A 27,698-nucleotide genomic window follows, 5' to 3' on the forward strand; every position below is an offset into this window, starting at 1 on the left:
GGGGGGGGGGGGGGGCAAAGAACGAGGTGGTCGAAGAAGAATCAGAGGTTGCAAATATCTAATGGCATTTCAAGACTGTGCCGGCTTAAAATCTCTTTATATACAAACAGCCGTGACATTGGCACTCATAAACAAAGAGCTCAGAAAAGTTGAAAAGGGGAAAAATTATTAGTAAATCCTGTGGGTCTATGAACAGATGGAAATTGATTTTCCTATGAAGCCCATGGAAGACCATCATTATGTATGAGGCACATTTACCACGTCCATGTGGGGCACAATGTGTACACAGTGAGAGTCACCATAGCCCTATTTATCTGAAAGGCCCCTAAAGAGGAGCAGTGAAGTATTCACATGACACCTTTCAGGCACAAGTTGCTCAGTTTTTGAAACGGGTTTTACAGTCTGTTCCTTGTCTGGGAATGGGAATGAGAGGGAGAGGGAAAGTGAAGCAGAGACACCATCATCTTCTTCCTTGTTCATTACCTTGTCTGGAGGCTTGTTCTGGATACGATTTTTTTCAGCCATTCCAAAGAAAGGCAGGATTCCCTTGTTTGGGGATTTCGTCTCAGCTCCCAAGGCAAGCTCAAGATTTGGAATCCCATCAATAACTGGATCCTCATCATTTGATGAGTTCCAGGGCATGGAGATAGCAGGGAACCGACTATCCTTGACATGATGTGAATCAACGGGAAAGAAGTACCTTTCACTAGTTCCCAGGCCCTCCAAGATAACCTTTTCAGCAGATGCTTTGTCATAGCTCCTCTCCTCAACGGAGGAGCTGGAACCCAAATCACATGTCTGTGAAGTAAAACTACCGCTCAAAGAATTTTCATCTCTTGAACCACTACCCCCATATCGCCCACTAAAACCCGTCTTCAGCTTCTTACTGATGCTCTCTCCATCCACCAACGTATTATTATTATCTGCCTTGTTCCACGGAGTCATGCTACTCGAAATCAGTGGTGCACTATCTGACAAATACAAAAATGGTCGTTTCCTTGGACCTTTCCCTGAGAAAGTCTCCACATCCATGTTCACGTTATCGTCATTCAAGTCCCTTTCAACTATAATATTATCTTTGTCACTGAATGTTCTATCAACTATTGTATCCTCACCAAAAATCCTCCTGCAGCCTGAATTTTGACTACCAACACCAAAAATCTTGAAGGATGGCATATCTTCTCCAAGACATGAACCACCTTCATGAATTTGTATCTCCTTCACATCAGAGACAGAATTAGTCCGAGTTACCTCAGTACAGGGCTTCGGGTCCACATCCAGACTGCACCTAGGAGGACCAACTTCTTCCTGTAAAAAGAAGGGTCAGTGTTCATTCAAATGTAAAGGAAAGCGAAGAAGAAGCTTGAAACAAGCTTCAACGAAACCCACATATATGAGCAGCACTCAAGAAAAGTCACCGAAACCCATACATATAAGCAGCACCCAGGAAGAGAGAGAGAGAGAGAGCAAGAACAAAAAATAAAAGTAAATATTTAGGAACATATTTCCATAGAGACTTAGTTTGATTTCATTTTTTAGAAAACAATTTGTCGACTTTTAAATCCAGCATACATCTTTATTCCAAAATCATTCCTATACAGAAATTTGAGAGAATGTGTTCACTAACTCAGTAAATAGTTTTTGAAAATAGAAACATCAGCCTTGCTTGGATTGTCTTCAAAACAAAGAACAACAGTTTGAATATCAGAACTAAACAAGGCCCTTCTCTTCTGAAGTGGAGAATTTGGATAACAACTTTTAGGAATGTAAAAAAAGCACGTATTTCCAAGAAAAAAGTGAACAGAAAACAAATTTTCATGTTTTTTCTAGAACAAGTCTAGAAAACTGAAAAAAATCTCACTAGTACAAATTAGCTTCATTTTTTTTTATTAGATATTTTCTAGCTCTACTGTTTCCTGAACCTGCAAGGGCAGAACTGGGCAGCCTAATGATCCTAATTTACCACTTGTTACCAAAGAGCTTGAACCTCACTAAAGTTAATTCACTACCTTTGACTTTTAAGTTTTCTTTCTTATCCTTTTTATGGAGATGCCTTGAAGACCTCAAAGAGCAAGAAAATATGAAAGCCATAGTCATGCACAATGGACGCTATCAAAGCAAGCAAACATGAAGCATAAATTTCACAAGTTTACCCATGTCAGTCAAACTGCAACAAAATCCCCTACTGCTCCAAATCTCTCACAAAATTAGCATCGAATCAGGAAGATATTCCTGGAAATATAGAAGGTGTCAAGGGTTTCGTTGCAAGGGTTGACAAATGCTTGTCTTTAATAGCTGCCCATGATTCATTGCAGGCAGAGACTGAAGACAATGTTGAGATTTCAATAAAGTATTGTGGGGAGAGCAAATAGCATGTTAATATTGTATGAGAGGTTGTGGGAAGCTGTCTGTAGGAGTACAAAATATCCTGGTCCTTGGGCAATATAACCAAATTAAATAACAAAATCATTCATATGCATACCGTCAAGAAAATACAGGTGCAATTATTCAAATTACAAAGAAGAAAATATGTCATTTAAAAATCTAATGCTAATATATACAGGAAAAGGAATAGTTTAGGAATAGAAAGAAAAAAAAAAATCTAAAGCCAAATGCTTTATAGAATTACAATGAATCACAAATGTCGAAACCACATTCAAGCAAGTCATCCGTGCCACCTTTCTGAAGTAGCATGTGTACTAAATGGTCTGACTGGATCGTGGAGATAAAAGAAAACCAGAATGTTGCTGCCACTTAAATTTTTGAATATATGGCAAAACAACAAAACATGACGAACTTGAAAAATTTACAAGATTACTAAATTGCTGATCAGTGATGGCTAGTGTCACATTAAATGAGAAGAAAATCCAACACTAATCTGTTTATGTGTTGCATCATATGTTTATTGTTGGCATTATAGTGCACCAGACACGATAGCCATTCCACAAAGACTCAACATAGATAAAGCCATGGTATAATATCAACCAAATCAAGTGTTTTGTCATTTGTCATGTGTGAGGGAAACAAATTACCAGGCAAGGACTGCTGCATCTAGCTTCTGGGCACCATGGGTTACTGCTTCCTCGAATGTTTGTCAACGATCTGGAGTCAACTTTACCATCTTGCTTCTCTAGGTTGGTTTGTGAATTAAATACTTTGTCATCAGAGTTCCCATTTAAGGAAACACTTGGTTTCTCAGGAGCATTTGCTGCAAGATGCACATCAGAAGAACATGGACTGTCACATGCAGATGTATTTTTAACTATACATTCAGGCACAAAGATATTCTCAGATGAAGTCATGACTGCAGCGGGAATGTCTTTGTCCCTAGGCACCCCATTCAAACTGGGCATAACTAACTTCTTGAATGAATCTGAACAATCAGATCTCCTTCCCCTGAACACTCCCCACAAGAAATATAACATGTTCCAGCCTGCAAATAATAATCACAAACCATATTATTTTAATTCCATGACTTTTGAGCATACATGCAAGCTCCTCACAAATTCCTACCAGAAAAGCAGCTAAAGGCTAGCCAGCTGACTTGTGCATTATTAGTTAGCATGACAGTGCTTTTAAATTCACTAGGCTACCCCATTTGTTTCTCTTCTTAAAAGGAGAATAATACCTATAACTGACATTTTAAAAGAACTGTCATGCTTCACAAATGACCAGCTAGCAGCAACCTAGTGTATTTTAACTGCTAGCTGATCATTTCTTATGTGCATACAATTCATTCATTTTTGCCCATATAACTGTTGGTGCATTCATAACACTGTTGTTTACCTATCTTTACCTCAGATGACAAGTCTTAGACTTCATAAAACTTAAAACAATCTGAACTTTTATGCATGTTCCAACAGGTAATGAGGTGCTATCTTTATAGAAAACCAAGTAAACCATAGCATAAGCAAGTCCCAAAAAATTTTTACAATAATATTTACTTAGTCCAGAATAAGTGTCAAATAGGAGTCTGCAACCAATGAAAATCACAGGAAGGTTGGGATTGGGTGCTCCATCAACATCCATGGGGCAATATTTGATGGTATAGGTCTTACAAACATTTCATGGTTTAAAACACAAATGCTATGAGGAAATGATTATGGTGCCATGGAATCAGTGTTTATAAAATGATTTTCAAATAATCTTACGCTGTGAGTTCTCTGGAAGCTGTGTGGATGGGAATATGAAGAATTCAACACCTTCAAATGATCCTTTGAGGGCCAAATCCTTTTTAATCATGTTGTCTAACAATCTCTTGTAGTTCTCATAACTGTATCATGAGCAGTACAAAAAACAAATAGATGAATAGATGAAGAAAAAAATACTCAATCTGAAAAGGCATATTCACCTTTCAAAATTCTTTGCAAAGAAGTAAAGAGCAATATTTTCCTCTTTGACACCAGTGACAAGGAATTGTCTCGGCCATGTGCTTATGCAAGGTACTTCATCCAACTTAATTTTCTGGGGGAATTTGCTAACCACATCAAGGACTTTAGGAGATGCACAAGTAGATAGATGTGCTTGAATTCCATCATACAAGTCAATAACCTTTTCAGCTCTATGCACTTCAAACACCCCCCTGTATTTACATAACAGAAGCTTACCTACATTGCATTTTTTAAGACATGCAGCAAGGAATGTGGAGGAAAAGGCAATGTCAATGCACACACTTTAAGAAAGACAAACTTACTGCCAGATATATTCATGCTCTGGGATAGCTGACATCTTTGCAAGGACAGACTTCTCTGCTGAAGCATGAACAGACTTTAAATAAGGGGCAATGGAATCTGACCCAACCTTGAAAGGACAAACAGCATCATTGGAGTGCTCATTAAGCTGCTTCACATTACTAATATTTGTTGATTTGCAGAACTCAGAGGAAGAAGCTTGAACAGGCTTTCCCAAGTAAGGGGAAGTGGAGTCTGAGCCCATCTTTGTAAGGACAGACTTTTCTACTGAATCATGAACAGGCTTTCCCAAATAAGGGGCGATAGAATCTGACCCCACCTTGAAAGGACAAACAGCATCATTGGAGTGCTCATTAAGCTGCTTCACATTACTAATATTTGTTGATTTGCAGAACTCAGAAGAAGAAGCATGAACAGGCTTTCCCAAGTAAGGGGAAGTGGAGTCTGAGCCCATCTTTGTAAGGACAGACTTTTCTGCTGAATCATGAACAGGCTTTCCCAAATAAGGGGCGATAGAATCTGACCCCACCTTAAAAGGACAAACAGCATCATTGGAGTGCTCATTAAGCTGCTTCACATTATTAATAATTGTCGATTTGCAAAAATCCGAGGAAGAAGCACTGATGTTTGCTTGCCCTTCATCTGTTCCTTCACTCATCTTATTTAGAACTGAGAGCTGATCTTGAGAAGCTATCTCGCCACTTTCATCCACATTTGACGAGGACAACCCATCGGATTGATCAATTTCTTTCTTCTTTCTGTATATTCCAGGCTTCTTAAGCATAGCAGCAGCCTCTATTGCAGCTTTCAATTTTCTACCTTTGCTCATCTCCTCTTTAGGAATTCTAGAAGCAGATACATCTGTACCCGAAGCCAAAGGACTAACAACAGTGCAATTTTCTGTAGCATGACAAATTTCCTTGCACTTTTGACATGTGACATTTTTCAACCCAGTGATGCCAGCAGGTCTCAAGCGACTGAGAGAATTTTCCCTAGCCTTTTCACCTTGATTTGATGATTCCCGTGATCGAGGAAGGCCATCTTGCAAATTTTCAGTAGCATTACTGGCAGCATTCCAAGAACTGGATGACGGTTCATCCTTGGGGTTAATTTGGTTCAATTTTTGTTCCGCAGAATTACTGCTTATTCCATTTTTAGATGAGGCTTGAACTGAATTGGCAAAAATAAAATAGCAGCTTAGTTTATCTTACCAAAAAATAAAAAATAATCATCACAAAATACAATCAGGCAAAACTGACGACATTATATTTTGTCAAGTCTATCAATCAAGAAATACCTGAAGTAACTGGAGTATCTGCACCTTTACAACCTGCACTGCTAGTTGATCTTGATAGGGTACCCAATTTTCCATTAGATTGTGCGGACTTCAACTCTCTGTTGTTGCCTGTGGATGATGCTATGACACTTTCACCACGAGTGAACCCTTGATCGACCTTAGGTGTTGAAACAACAGCACTACTTGTCATTGAACTACCTGGAGGGCGACCCAATCTCAACAATTTTTTTCTATCAACAGCATCCCGGTCTTTCACCTGTTTCAATCCTCTTGAATCTTGAATGTGAGAGAATTTGGATGAAAGCATTTTAACTTTCAACTCATTAGTGCTGGATCGGCCCGAGCTCGCAGATTTAAATGACATACTTTTCCTCATCATTCTAGCAGTCCCCTCCTTCATATCAAGAGAACTCTCTCTAGCGCCCTTATGCTTTTGAGGAACTTCATCGACAAGCTTCACTTTCATTTTGGAATTTAAGGTGTTGAACGAATTGGACTTCAGTAAGGCCCCTGTAGAAAAAAGAAATTGACTTGATGCTTGACATTATCAAACCAAGTTTCTAAGAAATGTTAGAAAGAGCAAAGCTATAGTCTGTTCAACTGTCAATATCAATTTTATGGTTAATCTCATTTGAAAACATATTTGGAGGAAACACTTAAGGGGCTAACATTTGAATTAACCCCCATAATGGGGGGTCATAGGTTAACCTAGTGGGGGGAGAGTCTCACCCAATTTGCCACTTACACTTGCACATCATTATTAGGCCACGGCAACAGACATTATTGACAAATAATTTTTAAAATGTTTAATTTAAAATTTATTAGGTCCCACCATTGTACATATATTTACACCTATCAAACATCATTAACACGTGACCCTTCAACAACTTTTTTACACCATTAATACTTCACAACTTAAAACTTGACTTCCAAATTTTTACCCCGAAACAAAAACAACCTTATATTATGCATGGTGTGAACATATTAGTTTTTTTTTTAACACCACTTAATGAATTCTTTATGTATTTAGTGATTATCAGACCAAACATCACATCCTAATTCTCCATCCCTATTTATTACATGTCAACCTTTTTTTGATAGGCATTCCAATTAAATAAACATTTTGGTTCATCAACAATGCAAACAAAATTCTGAATTGAAGATATTGATTATTTAACCTATTGCTGTCCAATGGATCTGAAATTGAAACATAGATCCACATAAATGGGATCCTAAATCTAATGTTGGTTTAATGAAACATAAATTGTGGACTGCATTGAAAGTTGTGAAGTGGTGCAAAACCAAAGTGCCAAACATTCAAAACATCTATACATAGTACAACATGAATATGAACAGCAAGGAACATGAGCCAACAAGGTTCTGATTCTTACCCTTGGGAGTTTGAACATGTGGACCATTCACAGAAGGGCGCGCAATTTCCGGAAGATCAATATTGGAGCGATTGCCAAAAGATGTTTGATGAGCTATCTTTACTTTTCCTTTATCTAAGCTCTTGAATGAAGTATCCCGAGACACTGCAGCTATTCTGCTAGGACTGCATGACTTGGGTGATGCCAAACTTGTTTCAGTTGCCTGCCTTTTGGGTGCCAAAGCCAGCTCCATGTGTTCTGCATGTCTCTTGCCAGAGCTCTGAGTACTTGCTACATTCATCCTTTTTTCCTCAGCATCTGAACATTCAAATTAATTTGGAAAGGATACTAGTATGAAAATGCTTGTGTCCAGGAAGTGGTTTTTTATCACCAAAATAAATGACAGTTTGGACTGCTACTTCAGGTTTACCTTGCTTTTGATTTTCAGCTTCTTCAGCCAACTTGCATTCTTCACACAACCAGTCACCTTCAGGAAGTTTCTGAAGCATCTCTCGCATACAATAGCTGATTAGTAGCAATAGCCATGTTAAAATGTGATGTAACAATTGATAGGATAAAAACAAAAATAACCAGTTTGGGTTGCCAGCTGAATACATAGAAAAAAGTTGTATATTCTTACATGTGTTCTGCACCATCTGCGCACCTACTACATATAGCAAGAAAATCCTCCCGACCTGCATCCCCGCAAATATCACACACTTTTACCTGTATCATGGAAGCAAATAGTTCAGAAGAGGACAGAGGAGAAACTGCAAGGGCAGAAATTAAGGAGCACACCACAGAGAATAGAAAAAACAGAAAGAAGGTAACACAAACATATATGAGAACCAGAGACATAAACTGGATGGGAGAAAATAATTCCAGACTACCAGAATGCAAGATGTGTAAATTGAAAAGAGAATGCAAAAACAAGTTCTGTAAACATTCATCAAGCACTCATTAAGCAGATGCATGTACATTCCTTCTTCCTAAACAAGTATAAAAAAATTACTCACATCATGTTCCAGAATTTCAGACTCGTCACTCTCATCCCCAGATGCAGATTGCAACGTAGGCTCCTGCATATCTGCTAATTCATCTGACTCATTCAACTTCTCTTTTCGTTCAACTTGGTCAGAACATTTAAAACCCTCATCTGCTTGGTCCCCACTATCTTTGTCTGCCTCTAATTCTAACTTTGAATTGATTTTACATGAAACCTCGGAACTATCTGCATTGAGGGTACTTTTACCATTTGCATTGTTATCAGAAATGTTGTGTGCAGCCAAGTTGCCAACACAATCAATATTAGCTGATGCTTCTTTTGACAATGATAGATTGACTTGTTCTGTTGGACATTCAAACCGTTTTCCATGGTCATGTAAAGCTGGATCTTCATCTAAATGTTTCCCATTTGAATTAGAGGAAAGGCACTTAGTCTGGACCTTTGGTGAGCTACTGCAAGCATCAACATCATTTGAAGGAGTCTCAAATGAACCTGATTTATGAGAAAATGGTGCCTTTCCAGATCCTTCCACTTCTAAAGCTGAACTGTGCAAACAATTTTTCATGTCTAAATTCTTGTTATAATAACCAACCACTTTGCTTGCATCATTAGCTCTACTAACACATGACATGTTATCATCATGGCCCTCTTCAGATTTAGAATCCACATTGTTCTTTGAGAAAGTTTTCTGATCTGGAAAACTCTCTGCTTTTGGAGAAAACTGATCCTCTGCAATGGCTCTACCAGAGGACATCTTCAGACGCATCAGAGACTCAGCTGACGCATCAGCATCAGATGACTTTCTGTTTACTTTACTTTCTGCATTTTCAGACAGAGAATCATGACTTGAACTAACACTGAGCAGGTTGCTTGCTTCACTGGTGGTATGCTGTAAGCTGTCACGTGCTCTACTTTTAAACGAGACTAAACCATCACCATCATTATTAGAATACTGACTTGATGCAGTTACACGACAGGTTTCATCAGAAAACTCATCACCCTTTGATCCCATACAGGCTGGCTTAAGATGCCTACAAGATGAACAGGGAGCAGAGCACACATTACAGGTCCCAGACTCAGCGCTGGTATGAACTTTCCGTCTCATGGAAGGTTTGCCTAATCCTTTTTCAACCTGTGATGATTCCTAGTAAAAATAAAGCAGAATATGGGTGATCAGATAAGAAAAACAAAGCAAGGGTGGGGATTCACACCTTTTTAATGAAGAAACCAAAAAAAGGCACTTTAACTATCCCTCAAATAGTAAATTTCCATGCACATACATTTAAAAACAAAACCAGACTATATAAGGTTTGCATTTAAGCTAATAAGCACTTTTGCTGCGGTTTTCTTATCATATGTAAAGGCGGGAACTAATTTACTTGCATGCTGCCTGTGGCTGATCGTGCTGCAATAATCATCTTTATCAGCAATCAAGCCTTACCCATACAACAAAAGCAACTGAATTGTGACAATGCTGCTTAAAGCATGGAATTATTTATATTTGTTGAGTGGTAAGCCATTGTGCTATTAGGATGCTTCCTTCCATAATGAAACACTTCTTCATAAGACAACAACTCATCCAATATGCATTTCAAAAATCCTTTTGTTAACAGATGGTCTTATTGCTTTATCCTCCCCGGGAAACATTTTGAACACCTATCTACCATGAGAAACAAAAGAACAATAGTTTTTCCACACATTCATATTTCCTCAAAAATCATATACATCCACTCCCTATTTTGTATTAAGACAACAGAAGACAAAAGAATGTCAAGCAAAAAGGTAATTGTGGGAAGCTTCAACCAGTCCAAGAGTGACTATTTCTTCAACTGGAATGCACACTGTCTCCTTAATCAAACTAGAAAACTTCTCCCATTGGCCCCTAAGAGCGTTCAAGATTATGCACTTCAAGCATATTGGAAACATTTATTCAAAAAGACAAAAAGAAGGTAGAATTCAATTATCTGTGTTAAAATAGCCAAGGAGCATCAACTATCACTGCCTTTAGGTTGAAACCAAGGGAGAACTATACAACATCACAAGTTTTCTCATAGCCAAGGAGCATCAACTATCACTGTGTCTTTAGGTTGAAACCAAGGGAGAACTATACAACATCACAAGTTTTCTCTGTTGAAAACCAACTTATACCTAATTAAAACTAAGTATTCCTATGACAGAGAATATTCCTTGACAGCTTCATTTTTACACCCTCGTGAAGGTAACAATGATAAGCAAGTTCCTATCAAATGCCAACTGCTCTTCTACAATGCCCAAAGAAGGGAATAACACAGAAAACAAAATGTATGCCTTGATTATCAAAAGTGCAACCAATTCTGAGAGTACCTTCAATCATTTAACAATGATAAGCTAGCTCCTATCAAATGCCGACTGCTCTTTTACAATGCTCAAGGATGGGAGTAACACATAGAAAACAAAATGCATGCCTTGATTATCAAAAGTGCAACCCATTCTGAGAGTACCTTCAATCTTTTCTAGGATTTATTCCCTTTATATATATATATATATATTGGTTAGCTCTAGTAGTGAGAGGTTTTGCAGCTACCACCTTTACATCTATAGAAATAATAAGATGGAGCAGGAAAATACAATGTTGTACTTGCTTGATCACCAGAAATAGACAAAAGACATTGTGCTTGGTAAGATCATTCCTTTTAGAAACCCGCTTCCTATCAAGCAGTGGTGGAGGCAGGGGGGGGGGGGGGGGGGGGGGGCCCCTGCAGGAAATTTTTTTCCCAGCCCCCTCCCTTGTAAATATTATAAAAATAATTAAAAATTTAACTTTGCTCCCCTTAATTTTTAATTTGGCCCCCCTTAGTTTTTTTTTCATGCTCCGCCCCTGCTATCAAGGATAAGCTTACCAACAAGACATATTGATGTGACAGGAAAAAAAAGAATAAAAAAATAGATCAAGCAACCCATAACTCCTAACCTAAGAAGGTTGTAAAAGGAATCAACAAGAAAATAAATTGTTATGTGGACAATAGCAAAGAAAAAACAAAATTGAAAAATGTTAAACTTTCACTGTAAAATTAATGCACCCCAAGCAATATCACTACAGGTGTTCTCTCCTTAGCCCCAAGACGTCTCCAAAAGCTTAGTTTTGCGACGGTGCTCATCATTTGAACAAGTTCATTGGCAAGTATATGAGAAACAGCAATATATGGAATCTTGCAGGACTTCAGAATAATGGTTGAATTCAAAGTTGATTCAGAATACAGCATTTGCTAGATTAACTATGTTCCATCAATGGTAATGAGAGTCCACATTCAAGATAATAAAAACAAATAAAATAAAATAAAATAAAAACACTATGGCTCAAGGAAATATATAGATAACACTTATAGCTAGATTATTATCCAAACACTCCGTTGGAAAAACTTCAATGAAAGAAAAGAATCAATGCATCTTAAATTCTACCGATCCAGATGAGATACCAAATTGCGGAATTCAATTTCATCTATTTATGCTACACAGATACATATTTTCATTCAATGGAAGGTGCTCCCAATTAAAGTAAACTCTATGGGGAAAAGGAGTGAAGAAAAGAGCAAACAAGATAAAGAAAAACAGAACGTAAATTACCCTTTCTCCTCACCATGCACTTCTTCTGAGTTTCGTCTAATGGCCCTCGCCTACGAAAAAGCACAATCGAAACCACAATCGAATCAGCAAAAACTAAGACTTTCCAAACATACGCCAAAAACACAAAGTAAATATAAAAACAATCAATCAATAGAGCAAAAGAAGAAAAAAACTAATCGACTGAGTGACCCCAAACAATCCAAAATCAATAAGAAACAATCGATTAAACAAAAATTAATAGAGAAAAAGAAAAGAAGCCCTAAAATTAAAATAACATACATGCCTTTGTTTCCCCAATTATGTCCGTCGCATTATATAGCTCTTGAACGTTTCTTCCTCTTCGCTTGGCTGTCATCCCCTTCTTCACTAACACGATCCACCACAATCGAACACCATCAATCCCTAATTTTTCCCTCCAAATTTCACAATAATTATCACCTATTATTATTATTATTATTTCTCTCTTCTGACTTTATTTTTAATATTAAACACACAGAACATAACTACTACAATCAGATTATATATATCTAATCATACAAGAGGATCTAATTAATACACACGAATATCTGCTATTTATTTATTTACTTATTATTATTTTAATTTATTAAAACCCCCCTCTCTCTGTATGATGTGGAAAGAAACTATTGAAATGGTCGGTTTAAATAAATACTAATTAAATCCATAATCAACTCTCTCTCTCTCTCTCTCTCTCTCTCTAAGCTTTTGATTGCTTCTCTCTCTACGTGTCTGTGTTCTATTGATCTTTTTCTTGCACTCACAAGGACTGAGGTTATCTTTTTTCTTCTCTCTAGATTTTCTCTCTGTTATTTTTTTCCCTTTTTCTTTCTCCGCATTTTTCCCGGAAATAAGTTTAGAGTCAATTAGTTTTAATCTCTGCATTCTTAATATTATTATAATGCAGTCCTTCATATTTATAAATCTATAATTTAACTCCTTAATCTTTGGTGGTCATTCTCATGTTATATCATATTTTAGTTTCTTCTTAATCTTAAATCTATCATTTAATTATTTGATTTCATGTTTTATTAAACAAACTACTAGGGATTAAATCATATCCTATAAAATATAATAAACCAAGTTATAATTGTGTTAATATAGAGACTAAAAAATAATTCACTCATAATGTTTTTTTAGTCCCCATAGAGAATAGGTAAGTGCTCTACAGAGATTTTAAAGGATTTTTATTTTGTTTTTATTGTTTAATATTTATATATAAAAAGTGTTTATCTAATGGAATTTCATATAAAGAGATTATTTGTATTTATGAAAAGCCTCACGTGACATTTTTGTAAATAATTATTAGATTTAAAATCATTAAAGTATCTTTTATATAGAAAATGTTAAACTTTAATTTTGATCATGCATTGTCTTAATCAAGAGTAACAACATATGCATGTATTGACTATAATATAAACTATATGAATGTATTTAAATGATTAAGAAATTACTCATCATTTTAGGTGAATTAAAAAAAATATTATATTGTTCTTTAATAATATTGATTGTGAAATCTATCTGTAAGGCGAAATGAGGTTTGAAAGAATTTTAAATCTTATTAAGAAAATCAATGACAATAGTTTTGAGAATAAATATGATTTGATAAAGTAGGCACATTTCATACTCCAATCCAATATATAAACCGAAATATTCTTGATAAAATGATATTAATTACATCGAGAAACTGATCACTAAAGGTTAAATCAAATTATATAAGATTTTTTTAATATTTGAGGAATCGTAACATATTGCTAAACGATACACTTGATCTTTAAATACAAATTAAACAAATTTTAAATTCATAATAAGATAAATTACTTATTTAATCCTATTTTTTATTAAAATTGATTTATATATGGATCAACGTATTAAAAACCATAAGTAAGGAATTAACTTATAATGATTAATCAAGTAAAACTTGATTTTAAATAAATTTTAAAAATTAAAGACTAAAGTATAATGATTACAAAGGATTACAATTCTAAACTTGAAAAAATCAAGTAGAGATTTGTTTGTATAAATTCCTAAAATTATCTTATATGTGTATTTTTTAGGGGGTAAAATGATATTTTATCATTATTCTAAACAAATGATTCTTTTGGATTGTATGGATTAGGGCCTTTTTTATTTCATTGATTTTACTCTTTATTTTCTAAAATCTATATTATTTGGTGTGGTTATGAAGAAATTATGAAATGCTTTGCTTTATTTTTTTTTTTTGGTATCATTAGCCTTCAAATCCTTTCTTAGTTATTTGATGCTGGCATAGAAAAATTTCTTCCATAATCTTGGCATAATAATATTTATTGTTTTATTTTATTAATGGTTAATATTTCTAGGTTTTAAAGAGTTTTAAAAGAGTTTTAAAAGAGTCACAGTGTAGTTTGGCAAATCAAGTATAACTTTTAATCTAATTGTTAAGTCGACCTGAAAGTTTGATTAAAAACTCTGAAGGCCTTGTTTACTCTTATTTATTATTAAATTATAATTTCATGATGATAAGAGATCAGAAAGCCCTCAAATCAAGCTTGAAAGTTATTATGTAGGGTTGTTTTTATTTACCTTATTATATTTGGATTATTTTTCTTATTTAAATTATGACTTTTAATTTAATTCATATTTTACTATTTAAAAATTCTAATTCTAGATGAATTCTATTAATTAGGTGAGTTTTAATTAGAAATCATGTTCTATAATAAATCTTAGAACTAATATAAATAGGAACGTGCAGTTTATTTTAAGGAAAAAAAACTACTATTTAGATTTCTTAACATATTAAAGAGTTTTATCTAGATTTCTCTTAAGCTTATATTTGTATTTTGTAGCTTAAGAACCATATCTTCTATTTACACTATCAAATTAAAAATAATAATATAATATAAATTAAGGTGTAATGTAATGAAATAAGAAAAAGAAAAGAAAATAGAGTTAAAAAGATAAAATAAAAGGAGTTGATGGCTGGAAATTCTCATTTTTCTAGTAGTGAAAATGGTGTAGCCATTTTGAGAAATGGCTAGACTAATTTATATAAATTGGTCGAACTATTTTTCAAAACAATCAAACCATTTTGGCTATTATCTTTGTTATAACCCGATGGTCTGTAGCAAGAAAGGAAAGGGAAATTTCATTTCTTCTTTTCTTTCACCTTGAATGACTAGAAAGTGATGATTAGGATTAAAAAGAGAGTGTTTTGTGAGAAAAGAATACATCTGTACTATGAATTTAGAAAATGATCAATAAGAGAAAAGATTGAAATAAAGAGAGATTAAGAAAAAAAAGAAAGAAAAAGAGAAAATCTTTGGGAAAATCTTGATGAATCAAAATTTTAAATACATTTTAAAACCGGGTAAGGTGTTCAAAACCTCTTTGTATTAATTTGTACAAGAGTTTAATGATTTAACCAAAAATTGATCAAAATTGAGTTAGGGTTTTAAGATGAAATTTAGGGGGAAAGTGAAATTCTTAGAAATTATGGTTTTATGATCCTTATAGGTTGTTATGGAAATGGAATCATGTTGAAATAACAAATAAATATGGATGGGTAATGAAGTCTAAGTGTCAGCTATTAATAGACGAAAAAAGAGATTTGATGAATTTCTAGTACTCTTGTAAATTGTGATAACTAAACACATGGGAAATGGTTTAGATGAATGATTATATTTCTATATGATAAATGTGAATTTTAATGTTATAGGAATTTAATGTCTCTAAGAAATTGACAAAATTAAAGTGAGTTTTAGTTGTGTTAATGCTTGTAGTTTATTGTGATGAGTTGATTATTGAATTACCAAGGAATTGGTGGTCAATTGAATGAATAAGAAATGGTTGAGGTTTTAATCTAAGAAAAATTATCCTTTGTTTTTATAAGGTTTCAGCTAAAACAACAAAATGAACGGGAAAAATTGTTAACATGAGATTTTGTTTGAAATGTGTTAGGTTTAGCATTTGATGAATGTGTAAAGGATTAATGAGAAATTTTTTTTTCAAAAGATAACATATCCTTCTCTTTTTGGTATTTTCAACTAAAAGATAAATAAATTGTATTGTAGTAATTGTTTATGTATTGATTTGTTTGTGTAAAATAAAGTTAATGCAAGGAAAAATAGACATTTAACATTGAGCTCTTAAAATTATATGAGAGATGTTGGGGGTATCGAGATAGGATCCTACACATAGAACTCGAATGTCAAGTAGGTGCTCGATACCTTATTAATTATATTCTATTTAAGATTATTAAAACATCATAGTTAAATGTTCATTGGTGCTATTATTTGATATGAGGTCGTTGCCATGTTCTAGGTTGGATAACTAGTTCTTGGTTTAAGAACTAATGCTCTATTTTGGGTTATGAATCTAGATATCTTAAATAGGATTAATGCATTATTTCTGGGCAATATAAAGGTTACCCTAAATGAGGGTCTGCTATTTGGGTTTGAGTTAAGAGATTGTTGTAATTAATATGAAGAAAAGATAAAAATGAATTAAGTTAATTGTTAACTTAAAACGTGGAGCATGTCTGTCATATTAAATCATGTTTGTTCTCAACATAATAATCATTGATCATTTAAATAAGATTTGAGATTTTTTTAAATCTCATTTGATCTTAGCCAATGAATTTCTATTCAATACTATTGTTTTAACTTATTTTTAGGTCCCTACATAAAAAGAAAAAAAAATTAAAAATACAAAAAATACAAAAAAATTAAAAAATATAACAGTGAAAAGAAGATGTCAAAGTACCCCAAAAATGGTTGAGGAGGTTTAAAATTACAAAAATTAAAATTTGATAGTATTTTGTTGACTGATAAGAGCCTTGTTAACAAAGAAAATTCAAATTAAAGAAGAAAAGTCCAAGATCAAATATTTATGGACTCAAATAAATTTATTGAAGGTTTAATTGAATTTATGAAGGGTTAGATTGCAAAAAAAATTGATTTTGAAGTCAATTTGGTCTTTAATTAAAAGAAATTAAAGTTTTGGGGTCAAATTATAATTTTTTAGAGTTAATTTGATCAAATCAGGGGTTTAATTACATAAATATTGAAATTTGATGACCAATTAAGGACTTAATTAAAGAAATCCAAAACTAAGGATCACACTAGAAAAGGCATGTAAATATAGCTTCTATAACTAAAACCAAATTAGAGGCCCATTTGAAGAAATTAGAAGTATATTGCTCAATTAAGAGTCAAATTGCATTAATTCGGGATCAGGGGTCAATTTGAAAAACATGGCCAACTTCAAGGCCGGAGATTGAATTAGACACAAATACAATTAAATTGATTTTTATAATCAAAATTGCAATGGAGGACTCAATTGAACAAATCATAAATTAAGGACCAATGTAAACTTTAACACCTTTTGCCACCTTTTTTTATTTAAATAAAACGGCGTGTTTTGTTCAAAACAACGCTGTTTCATGCATTGTTAAAAAAAAAAAAGACCTAAACGATGCTTTTTTGAAAAGCAGTGTCGGTCTTCTTCTTCCCTTGGACATGTGAAGCAAGGGAAGAAGAAGATTTTTTTTCCTCTGTCACCGCCATCTCTCTCTTCAAAAAGACACCGACTCCCTCTTAAAAAGACACAAGCCAACCCCACTTACTCAAAAACACTTTACATATGTTGGAGGGGCGGTGCTGGGGTGGCAGCACACTGCATCGTGCCAATCTCTCTTCTCTATTTTTTGCCTATAAAAGCAGGGGAAGAGAGGGCTGAAAGAAAGAAGAGGGAAAAAAGAGAGGAGAAGAGAAGAGAAAGCATAAAAGGAGAGGGGGGAGATCGAAAAAGAAAAAAAGAAGGAAAGAAGAAAAGGAGAGAGAGAATAGGGAGAATAGTGGAAACAAAAGAGAAGAAAAATAGGGGACTGTGAAACATAAAGGGAAGGAGAAGACAAGAGAAGGGTGAACAACCAAAAAAAAAAAAATAGAGCGTGAGAGAGGAAAAACAGGAGTAGAAGAGAAAAAATAAAAGGAGAAGAAAACATGGATAACAAAGGAGTCTGAAGGAGAAGTAGCGACGCCGCCTGTAACCACTACCTGCCACTACAGCGTGCTATTGCGAACAGGTAACTGCCTTCTTCCCACTGTTTGTTCCCTTGCTGGAGTCGCCTGTATTTTTGCATGCAGAGCATGAATATTTCATGTTCTGTTGAAAAATACAACATGAGTTGGTTATTGTTTAGATGCGCATGGTAACTAACCTATTTGGGCTTGGGCTGGGACATCAGCCCGACCCATAGTTGATGGGCCGGATCCAGCTCAGCTTAGAAGGGGTGGGCCAGGCCAGGCCCTTTTTTGGGATTTTTACTATTTCCTCGTGTATTTCTATGCCTTTTTTTTTTATTAGTATCAAAACATTTTTTTATGTTATTAATAATACAAATTCGATATTAAAATACCCGGTTTTTATCAAAACTTTCAAAATATAAAAGAAATTAAAAAAAAAAGAAAAAAATATTTTTGTGCATACGGCCAAGTGTCTCAAAGCTAAAAAATCATATTATGTTTTTCATATACCAAAAAACAATGTTTTAACATGCATTTTGGCTTTAATAACTAGTTTATTAAAGTTAATAGGACATTGGCCAAAATTTTAAAAACAATAAAAATTTTATTTTGTTTGTCTTTTAGTATTCAAGATATGACATTACACGTAATACATATTCTGGATATTAAATTCTTTTTTTTTACGCTAAAACGATTCGGTTTTATCCCATTAAGATAAGAACCTCCTTACAAAGAATGGCTTTTCTTAAATCGTAGATGGACCGATAATTAAAAACATAACAAGACTTTAGATTTTATCAGATAATAAAACAATACAACTTACCTTAGATAGGACATAGTTGAGGTGCTAATATCTTCTTTTTATGCAACTAGTTTTTGTATCCATTCTTTGAGACTAGTTAGGGTTTCTAGCGACCAAAATACTAAGTGGTGACTCCCAGTTCATATTTTACTAATAAAAGACAAGAATTCGTTGTCTCTCCACATTTGCCAGATGGACCATTACAATTTTTTTAAGAGGGTGGACGATTTACTGCAACACCACACATGTGCAACAACTATTTAAAAACAAATGAAATATTTTTTTTAATTCACCTAGGATGATGAATCCTCTCTTGATCACTCAAGTATATTCATATAGTTTATGTTATCCTCAATATCTGCCATTTTGTTACCTCGATTAAGATAATATGTAACATGATCAAAATATAATATTCTTTTTATATGATAACTTAGTGATATTAAGTTCAAGAATCACTTACATAACCGTCACGTAATCCTTTTAATAGATATAAGTGATTTTTTATGTAGAATTTTCATGCAAGCCAGTTCAGTGTATCTCTAATGACAAGCACCAACATCTTAGTTTTAGGTATCCATTATACCTTAACTTATGAGAACATATTCTTACTTTCATTAAAAAAAAAGAAAAAGAATATAATACGTATTAGTCTTCACAGTTCTAATGAATGACTAGTATTTAAGAGAGTACTGACCAGTAACATTTTAGAAATAATGTTTTGATGAAATATGAATCCTATAATTATAATAATTTTATAATTTTTTTTGCAAAATATTTTGTCTTATAAACTTTATTTTTATTTTAATTCTTAAATCAAATATTAAATTCAGTAATATAATATTATATAAATATTAAAGATAAATTAAGTCTTTATTAATAATAAATATATATTTACATGAATATAATAATATCATATGTAATCAACCGATTGAATATAGATCATATTAAACTAATATTTACTAGTTGTTATGATAGGGTTTTTCTTTTTTAATTATAGATATCTTATTTGTTATTAGTACATTGTCACATCCTTTTATTTTGACAAATTGCATCTTATTTGTTTTCTTTTTGTATGGGTGTATGTCCCCTCAATTCTTTTCTTTCTTTCTTGATTCTATTTTGACAATTTTCCTTATTTGTTTTTGTTATAACTTATGATGTGACATGTTTATTATATGATTATTTGAGTTCTTTTCATATGTTTTTAATTATTGAAATTTCATTTCATTACTCTTAACTACATGTTATATATAACATTTTTTTATCGTGGATTTTCTATGATTGTTCTCAAAGTTTAAATTCAAACCAAATATGTTTAGAAATATTACTTAGCCTTGTAATGATAATTAAAACTATGATTATGGTTTTAGAAACCTTTGATTAATTAAGATTTTTTAGGAAATCTAAATTAAGCATCCTACAAAACACTTTTTTATTGAGGATTCTCTAAGTCCGTAATACTTATATTTAGGGTGATGGAATATATTATTTATTTTTTCCTTTTAGTTTGGAATTTAAGGTGTAACATACCATTTTTTAAAATTCATTTTCATATGCATTTCTTAATTTATTTAGTCTTTTATTCTTTTATGCATTTCATATATATCCCCAAGACACCATGTTTTTAGGATATAAAATTAAGACTCTTCAAAATGAAAGAAAAGTAATTGATAATCGGAGTCCCCTCCTAACAAAAAAAAAAAAAAACATTAGGGATCCTAATACAAAATACTAGTCTAGAGATTTCGGATAAGATCTACGCCATCCTTATTGCACCTTTTAAATAAATAAAGATTACATTTATTATATTTTTCTTTTAAATCTATCATTTTAATTGCCATTAGATTTTCTTAATTTATTTACAAATCATTCACAATGCTTTGTTTTTTATATCGATCTTTATAAATAAAAAAATTATCAATTTAAGATATTTTTCATTATAAATATCCATCATTAAAATTAAAAAACATGTCAAACTTATTTATAAAAATTCAAATCCAATTAAAACTTTTTGGTTTAGCGAATTTACTTGAAATCAATTTTTAAAAGAAGAATTATAAGGCATACATAAATTCTAGTACACTCAAGGGATAAATTAAAAATTTAAATTTGATGATAATATGATAAAATTCATTATCTTATTAAAATTATTTTAAAAAATAAGTTAAAGACTGTTACTTTCTAAAATTAAAAGACTCATAATTCAACCACACATGTGAAAATTAAACATTGATTCCAAAATGTATTTGATATTATGGTAGTTTTTGTACTTATAGTTTGAAAAAAATTATTTCATAAAAAATACTTATAATTGAGGTTGGTTTGATATTTATATATTGGTTAAAATTGTAGTTAAAATTAAGATTGAATAAAAAGTTTTTTAATGTGTGTTGGTTAAAAATGCTTTTCAAATTGAGGTTATAAAATAACTAAAAAATATATACTAATATTGATGGTTTTTAATTTAAATATTGTATATTTAACTATTACTATTATATCATTAAATAAATAATACTTTATATCAAATATTTTTTATTGTTCTATTAACCTATTTACAATTCCATCACGTACGAAATTCATCTAATAAGGATTATAATTTTCATGGTTTTTTAAGTATGCAATAAAATAAAATAAAATATTATCAGAAATAAAATTAGGATTGTGATCAAATTCTGCAAATACTATATCATCAAGCGATCTCCTTCTAATTTATGTAGTATTATTAAATAATATTAAATATTATTTTTTCAAGTAAAATATAATTAAAAAAATTATATTTTTTTATTAAATCTGCATTATTCACTTCAAGAAGTGAATAGTTCGACACAAACATGTCACAAGAGAGAGAAGTGTATCAATTTTCCTTTCAGGTAAGCAAAACATAAATTATAGTGGGCTCATACATTGTAAATAATATTTTTTATTTTATCAAATATTTTATTTTTATAATTTGCTTCATAAGCATAAACAAATACTCTCTAAATCTAAAATCAACCTAATTGGATCACTCTTACTCATTTAAGCCCAAGTGAGATTGTTGTGGTCCGCCAGAACTATTATATCATGTACTAGAAAAAAAATATTACATAAAAATAAATAAATCTTAACTATATGTTTTTTTTTACTTTAAAAATTTAGCATATTTCTACATATTATTATTGTTTTATGCGAATGTTGTTAAGAAATAAAAAATGGACTTCATTATATATATATATATATAATTGAACATAAAATTATCAGCGCACGTAAAATTAAATATAAAAAAAACTAAAATATTTATTTTGAGGGCTTGGAATTGAACTTTAACATAAGAAAAGGAAACTGGCTAGAAAAACGGATGGGTCACAAGGCGCGTGTGTATACACACGTACTCTCTAATTGAAACCTCTACAACAAGTCACACATGCAACTCACGAGCCGTTCATATAACCTGCAGAACAGTGATAAAATTAGATATAAAACCTAATTCCTCTTTTGTGAAATTCGTGTGAAGCGAAAAGGCTGATGGGCTTATGAGTTTTGTTTAGGTTTGTTCGGTACGACTGTCGTTTTGGCCAGAAATAAAGGAGGTGTAGTGGAAGGTCTAGAGAGGGACTGTCACGGATTGGAGAAGAAGAGGGCTGCCATGGATTTGTGATGGTTGTTCGTTGTCTGTCCAAGTGGCGGGGATGCATGGTTTGGTTGGAGGAGATGAGAGAGGCATGGGTTTCAGTTGAATATAGGTAGCTGTGGTCTGAGAGAAGAAGGGGTTATGGAAGTGGCTGTATCCGGTTTGCTTAAGAGAAGAGGTTGTGATGTTGGCTGATTTCAACGTTAGGTAGGGGCTGAAGGTTTTGCTCTGGAAGAAGAGAGGCTATAGGCATGGCTGATTTATGAGAGATAGGGTTGTCTTGGGCAGAGCTCGTGTTGAGTATGAAAAGAGAGATGGGCTGACTGTGTGGGTTGTTGGTGATGGGAGTCCAGAGGGAATGGCAATGACGGTGTTTGTATGGCTGGCAGTCTCGACGTGGAACGAGATGTAATCTGTAGGGTTTTCTTATGGTAGTGTGGATTTGTGGCTGACTAGTTTGGTCTGTGATGATGTGGGTCTTGTTGATGGGTTCACAAAAGGGAAGGTTTGGCGTATAGTTTAAAGGACGACAATGGTGACTATAAGTCTTGACTGTGGGTGGAGGAGATGTGGGTGCTGCCGTGGGCTGTACAGTGGTGGTTAGGTTTTGTTATGTTTGATCAGGTGAAGATAGAAGAGAAGGCTGAGTCTGTTTTGGGGTTAATAGAAGGGCTATTAGTTTTTCTTGGTTTACTAGATTGCTGATGACGGTTTTGCTTGACTGAAAAAAAAAGGTTTTGTGAGAAATTTCCAATGTTCTTGGTATTTTAGGCTGTGTAGGTCCCTTCTCCCTCGTCTGTTTGTTATAGTGCTTTAGAATGGAGAGGATACGTTGGGATTATGGAATTTGAAAATGATGCATGAAAGTTGATTTGAAAGCAAAATATGGGGAATTCACTACTATGAAAAAGGACCCAGATAAAATTAAAATATGTTGCTGATAAAATTCAGCAATGAAATTACCTATAGATAATTTCAAATACAAATCATAAATATTAATTTTTTAGCAACATATTTTCAATTAATAATTTACTTAGTAACAAATTATTTATTGCTAAAATTTGGTTGGTAATTGTATAAATCAGTAAAATAAAGGATATTGCATTGCTAATAAGTAAATGAATATTTCATTATTAATATGTTATTAATTAGTAATGAAAATTTATTGTTGATCTGTTGTTGATTTATCTAATAATTATTTTTTAAAGCATGAATTTCTTAATTTTTTTTTTTCATCTATTGATTTTTTTTAATTATTTATGGGTATTTCACAAATTATAGATAAATACATAAAGAACATAAATTAATACTAGAAATTATTTTATCAAAAATAATAAGTCAAATAAAAATGATTTTCAATATAAATTTCTAAATCTTGTTAATTTAATATATATCTTATATTATAAAGGTGGTGGTAGAAACAAATCAAAACAATGCTAAACATCATAAAGTGGGACAAGTATATGAAGTTCGAGGCCTAAGTCGATATATTAGATAAGATAAGGGATATATATGTGTCATTATCTATGGAGCCATATATGACAACATAAATGAAGCTATAGGTGCTGACATATCTTAGTCCATATTTGATGCCCAAGCTTGGTATCCCATGTTACTAAGAATGTTTTTGATATAAGTCATTTCTTGTTGTAGTGATAAAATATGACCATCTCTTTTTTTTATTTGCTCTTTAAATGCCTGAATTGATGAGCTAATAGGTGTTGATTTCATCGTAAAGGATTGTTATCAAGCACTCATACTAACCATGAATTTTAGCATACCAGGTGTACCATATATTCTACCTTTTATAACTCATTTTATTGATACACACTAAGTTGCTCTATCAAATGAAGGATGATTTTCTCGATTAGTTTCATATCTTAAAATCATTTCTATTTTTGTAATTCTCCTGCAATAAAATTAAATATAATAATAAATTTATTTTAATTTTAAATAATAATTAAATTACATAAAAAAGTACTTATAACAACTTTTTTAGACTTGTTATTTATGAAGGTTTCAGGCTACTTGACACTCTGATGTAACACTGAAAATATATCATCCTATTGAGGTTCTTTTCCACCTGTTTTTTCTTGCTATCAACAAACAAAAAACATTAGAAAATATAAATATACAAATTTGAAGTCCATTATAATAAATAAAAACAATTCTCACCATGCTATCTTAATATGATACAAATGACACTGTACCTCTAACTAGAATTAGTGCTTAATTTATCATCTGTTTTAGTTAGTTAATTATTTCTTGTAGATTTTGATCATTTCTTGGAACTTGATTCCATATTATTTGCACGTCATCACCAAAATAATAAGATGCAAAATTGGTAATTTCATCAATCAAATATGCTTCATGTATGGAAACCATTAAATTTAACTTTATTGGTCACTTTTTTCTTCAAATACAACATATACATATATTATTGATGTGAATTAGTTTGGGAAAAAAATGGAAAAGAATAAAAAATAATATGACATGAAAACATATCGTTCAAATGGATACATTCATCGATATTGAATGGATCCTCCGACTTTTGCCTCATAAAGTAAATGTACTGTCCAATGTTCCATAGAGTCAAAGAAGGATGGAGGAAAAATACTTCTAAGTTTGCAAATTATTTCAAAGATATTCATCTACAACAACTCAATGTGTTGGATATTTAAATTTATAGCACTTCCATCTTGAAAAAATACTGACAATTCAATTAATGACTCCTACAATGGCTTAGAAGTAAGGTCGAAAAGCAATGGGAAGACGTATTTTTATAAAAACATGACAATCATGACTTTTCATGCTTGAAACCTCACACTATGCCTCTTTTACACACCATGAGATGTTTGAAGCATAACTATAAAGAAAAGACAATTCTTTTATCCATGACAACACTTCTTCTTGTTGTTTTTTAAAGAGATAATAAGTGCCTTTAGGTTTGTAAACTTGACCACATGTATCATGTTACAAATATAAGTTTGGCTTCTTATAATACAACTTAATATCCAACCTAGCCTTTAAATTATCCTTGTTTCTATCAGGACAATCCATTACTGTATAATAAATATTGTTAAAGAAATTTTTTTCAATGTAGATGACATCAAGATTATGACGAATCAAATTTGTATGTCAATATGAAAGATATGAGAAAATGTTTTTCTTAACCTAATTGTGTTTAACACCAAAGTCTAAAATTTTATCATTATGAGAGGAACTTCTAATTTGTCCTTCCATAAAAGTGAACACTTTAAATAACATTTTTGAATCAGAGGTTGACACGACTAAAAGATTAATGTCTTCTCCCAAGTACAGAAGTGTCGAAATAATAAATAACCCGACAAGATCGGGGTCGAACCACAGGGAGGTTAATTGTATAAATTATAAACAATTATAAACAACAACAACAGTAACAATAATAACAACAATAATATTAGTAGCAATAATAATAATAATAATAATAATAATAATAATAATAGTAGTAGTAGTAGTAGTAGTAGTAGTAGTAATACTAATAATACTAATAATAATAATAATAATAAAGAAAAAGAAGGAGAAGAAGAAGACGATGAGAACTTTGAGATGGAATATTAACGTAAAGATTTAACAACGATAACAATAAATGTCAAGGTTAGAGGATCCACTAATGGTATGTCAAACAAGTATAGTATAAACTCTTATTAGTCAATTGGAAATCACACACAAAGGAGGTTCCAATCAGATTATAGATTGTTAACATGATTACATTAGTATCTTATTTAATTAATACTAAAACTTGTAAATCTCGCCAAACATTCATGATTATAACTTATGTTAACAATAAATCAAGTTCCTTTCATAGCTCAGGTGTCAGTTAACCATATAGTATGGGCTATGAAAGTGCTACGCATTTGTTGTACCAAGTGTTATACAACATAAATCAAGATTAGTCATTTAACAAGTAAAGTATTAAAGAGTGAACAAGATAACAAATACAAAACATGTTAGTATCAAACATTAAAGTCCATATTGAGGTTACACTATACTTATTTTTACACCATTAGTGTAACCTTTTCACCTTGACATAATAAACTTAGTTAGACATAATGAAAGAAAGAAAAATAAATAAACAAAATAAGAACATAAATAAGATAAAAGTTAACTAAGTAAATGAAAGGAAATGAAAGGCATAAACTTGATATTAATGAAAGCAAAGCATAAACATTACAAAAAATACAAAGAGAGAAAGCAAGAGCATGATCTTGATCTGGAAACCAAGATGCCTAAATGTATGGCAAATGCCTCCTTTTATAGGCCAAAATTGGGAACTATTGATTTGATGACTAATTGATGAGTGGGTGACCAACTCTTGACTTGGTGATAATCCTTATCTTCTCTTGTTTGCCCAAAAATTCATTGATAACGTCAAAATTGGAGCCACTTAAAAACATAAAAGTTGTAGGAAATTGTCTCAGCTTTCTTGTGTAAAACATTCAGCTTATTTGGACTTCTAGAACTCTAGATATGGGTCAAATACTGAACAGTGCACGGGCTGAAAGACATATTCGGACTTCTTTGTTGTTGCTACAATTTGGACTTGAAAATGACCTTTTTAGATCTTGGGCTCCATATGAAAGTTGTAGGCCTATGTCTTACCTTTCTATCCATATAAAGTAGACCTAAATCTGAGATCTACAGCTCCAGATATGACCCAATTACCGACCAATCTTCCAGTTTGGATTGCACCGATATCTCTTTTCTAAGTTTGGCCATCTCTTTGTCCTTCCAATTTAAGTTCTTCAAGTCATCAATCAATCCTTTCATTTATGTGATAGGCCTGCATTTAAAATCAACATTTACCATGAATTAAAGGTATCTAATATTATTAGATATATTATTATAAAACATGCTTTAGTTAAGGAGTTATTGATACTTCAAGTGCAAAATGATGATACAAAACCTTGATAAAAATACACTTTTAAGTATCAATCAGAGGTATAGAAGGGAGCCATAGGAACTTGATTTGTTGTTAACATAAGTTATAATCATGAATGCTTGACGAGATTTACAAGTACTAGCATTAATCGAATAAGGTGACTAATGTAATCATGTTAACTGATTAGTACTTAAAAGTGCATTTTTATCATGGTTTTATATCATCATTTTGCACTTGAAGTATCAATAACTCCTTAACCAAAGCATGTTTTATAATAATATATCTAATAATATAAGATACCTATAATTTGTGGTAAATGTCTATCTTTAATGCAGGCCTATCACATAAATGAAAAAATTGATTGATGACTTAAAG

At 32.2% G+C, this 27,698-nt stretch overlaps 1 protein-coding gene across 6 annotated transcripts; it reads right to left on the reverse strand.

Moving 5' to 3' along the window:
• Positions 1-27: 27 nt before the first annotated feature.
• LOC105116774 (uncharacterized) lies at positions 28-12,604 on the reverse strand. 6 transcript variants are annotated; one of them, XM_011014244.1, is made up of 13 exons: positions 12,247-12,604; positions 11,981-12,017; positions 8,375-9,508; positions 7,999-8,084; positions 7,789-7,883; positions 7,380-7,676; positions 5,989-6,498; positions 5,146-5,861; positions 4,694-4,728; positions 4,352-4,582; positions 4,152-4,273; positions 3,033-3,433; positions 28-1,308 (listed from the first exon to the last, which is right to left on the reverse strand). In XM_011014244.1, coding segments are annotated over exons 1-13 (4,668 nt in total). In that variant the 5' UTR covers positions 12,249-12,604; the 3' UTR covers positions 28-306. The 6 variants fall into 6 exon arrangements, with proteins under 6 accessions (XP_011012546.1, XP_011012545.1, XP_011012543.1 ...); XM_011014243.1 differs by having other exon boundaries at positions 4,936-5,861; XM_011014241.1 differs by having other exon boundaries at positions 4,694-5,861; positions 8,375-9,496; positions 12,251-12,604.
• Positions 12,605-27,698: the final 15,094 nt, after the last annotated feature.

The sequence above is a fragment of the Populus euphratica genome, unplaced genomic scaffold, assembly GCF_000495115.2.
Source record: "Populus euphratica unplaced genomic scaffold, PopEup_1.0 scaffold1051.1, whole genome shotgun sequence".
Classification (NCBI taxonomy): Eukaryota; Viridiplantae; Streptophyta; class Magnoliopsida; order Malpighiales; family Salicaceae; genus Populus; species Populus euphratica.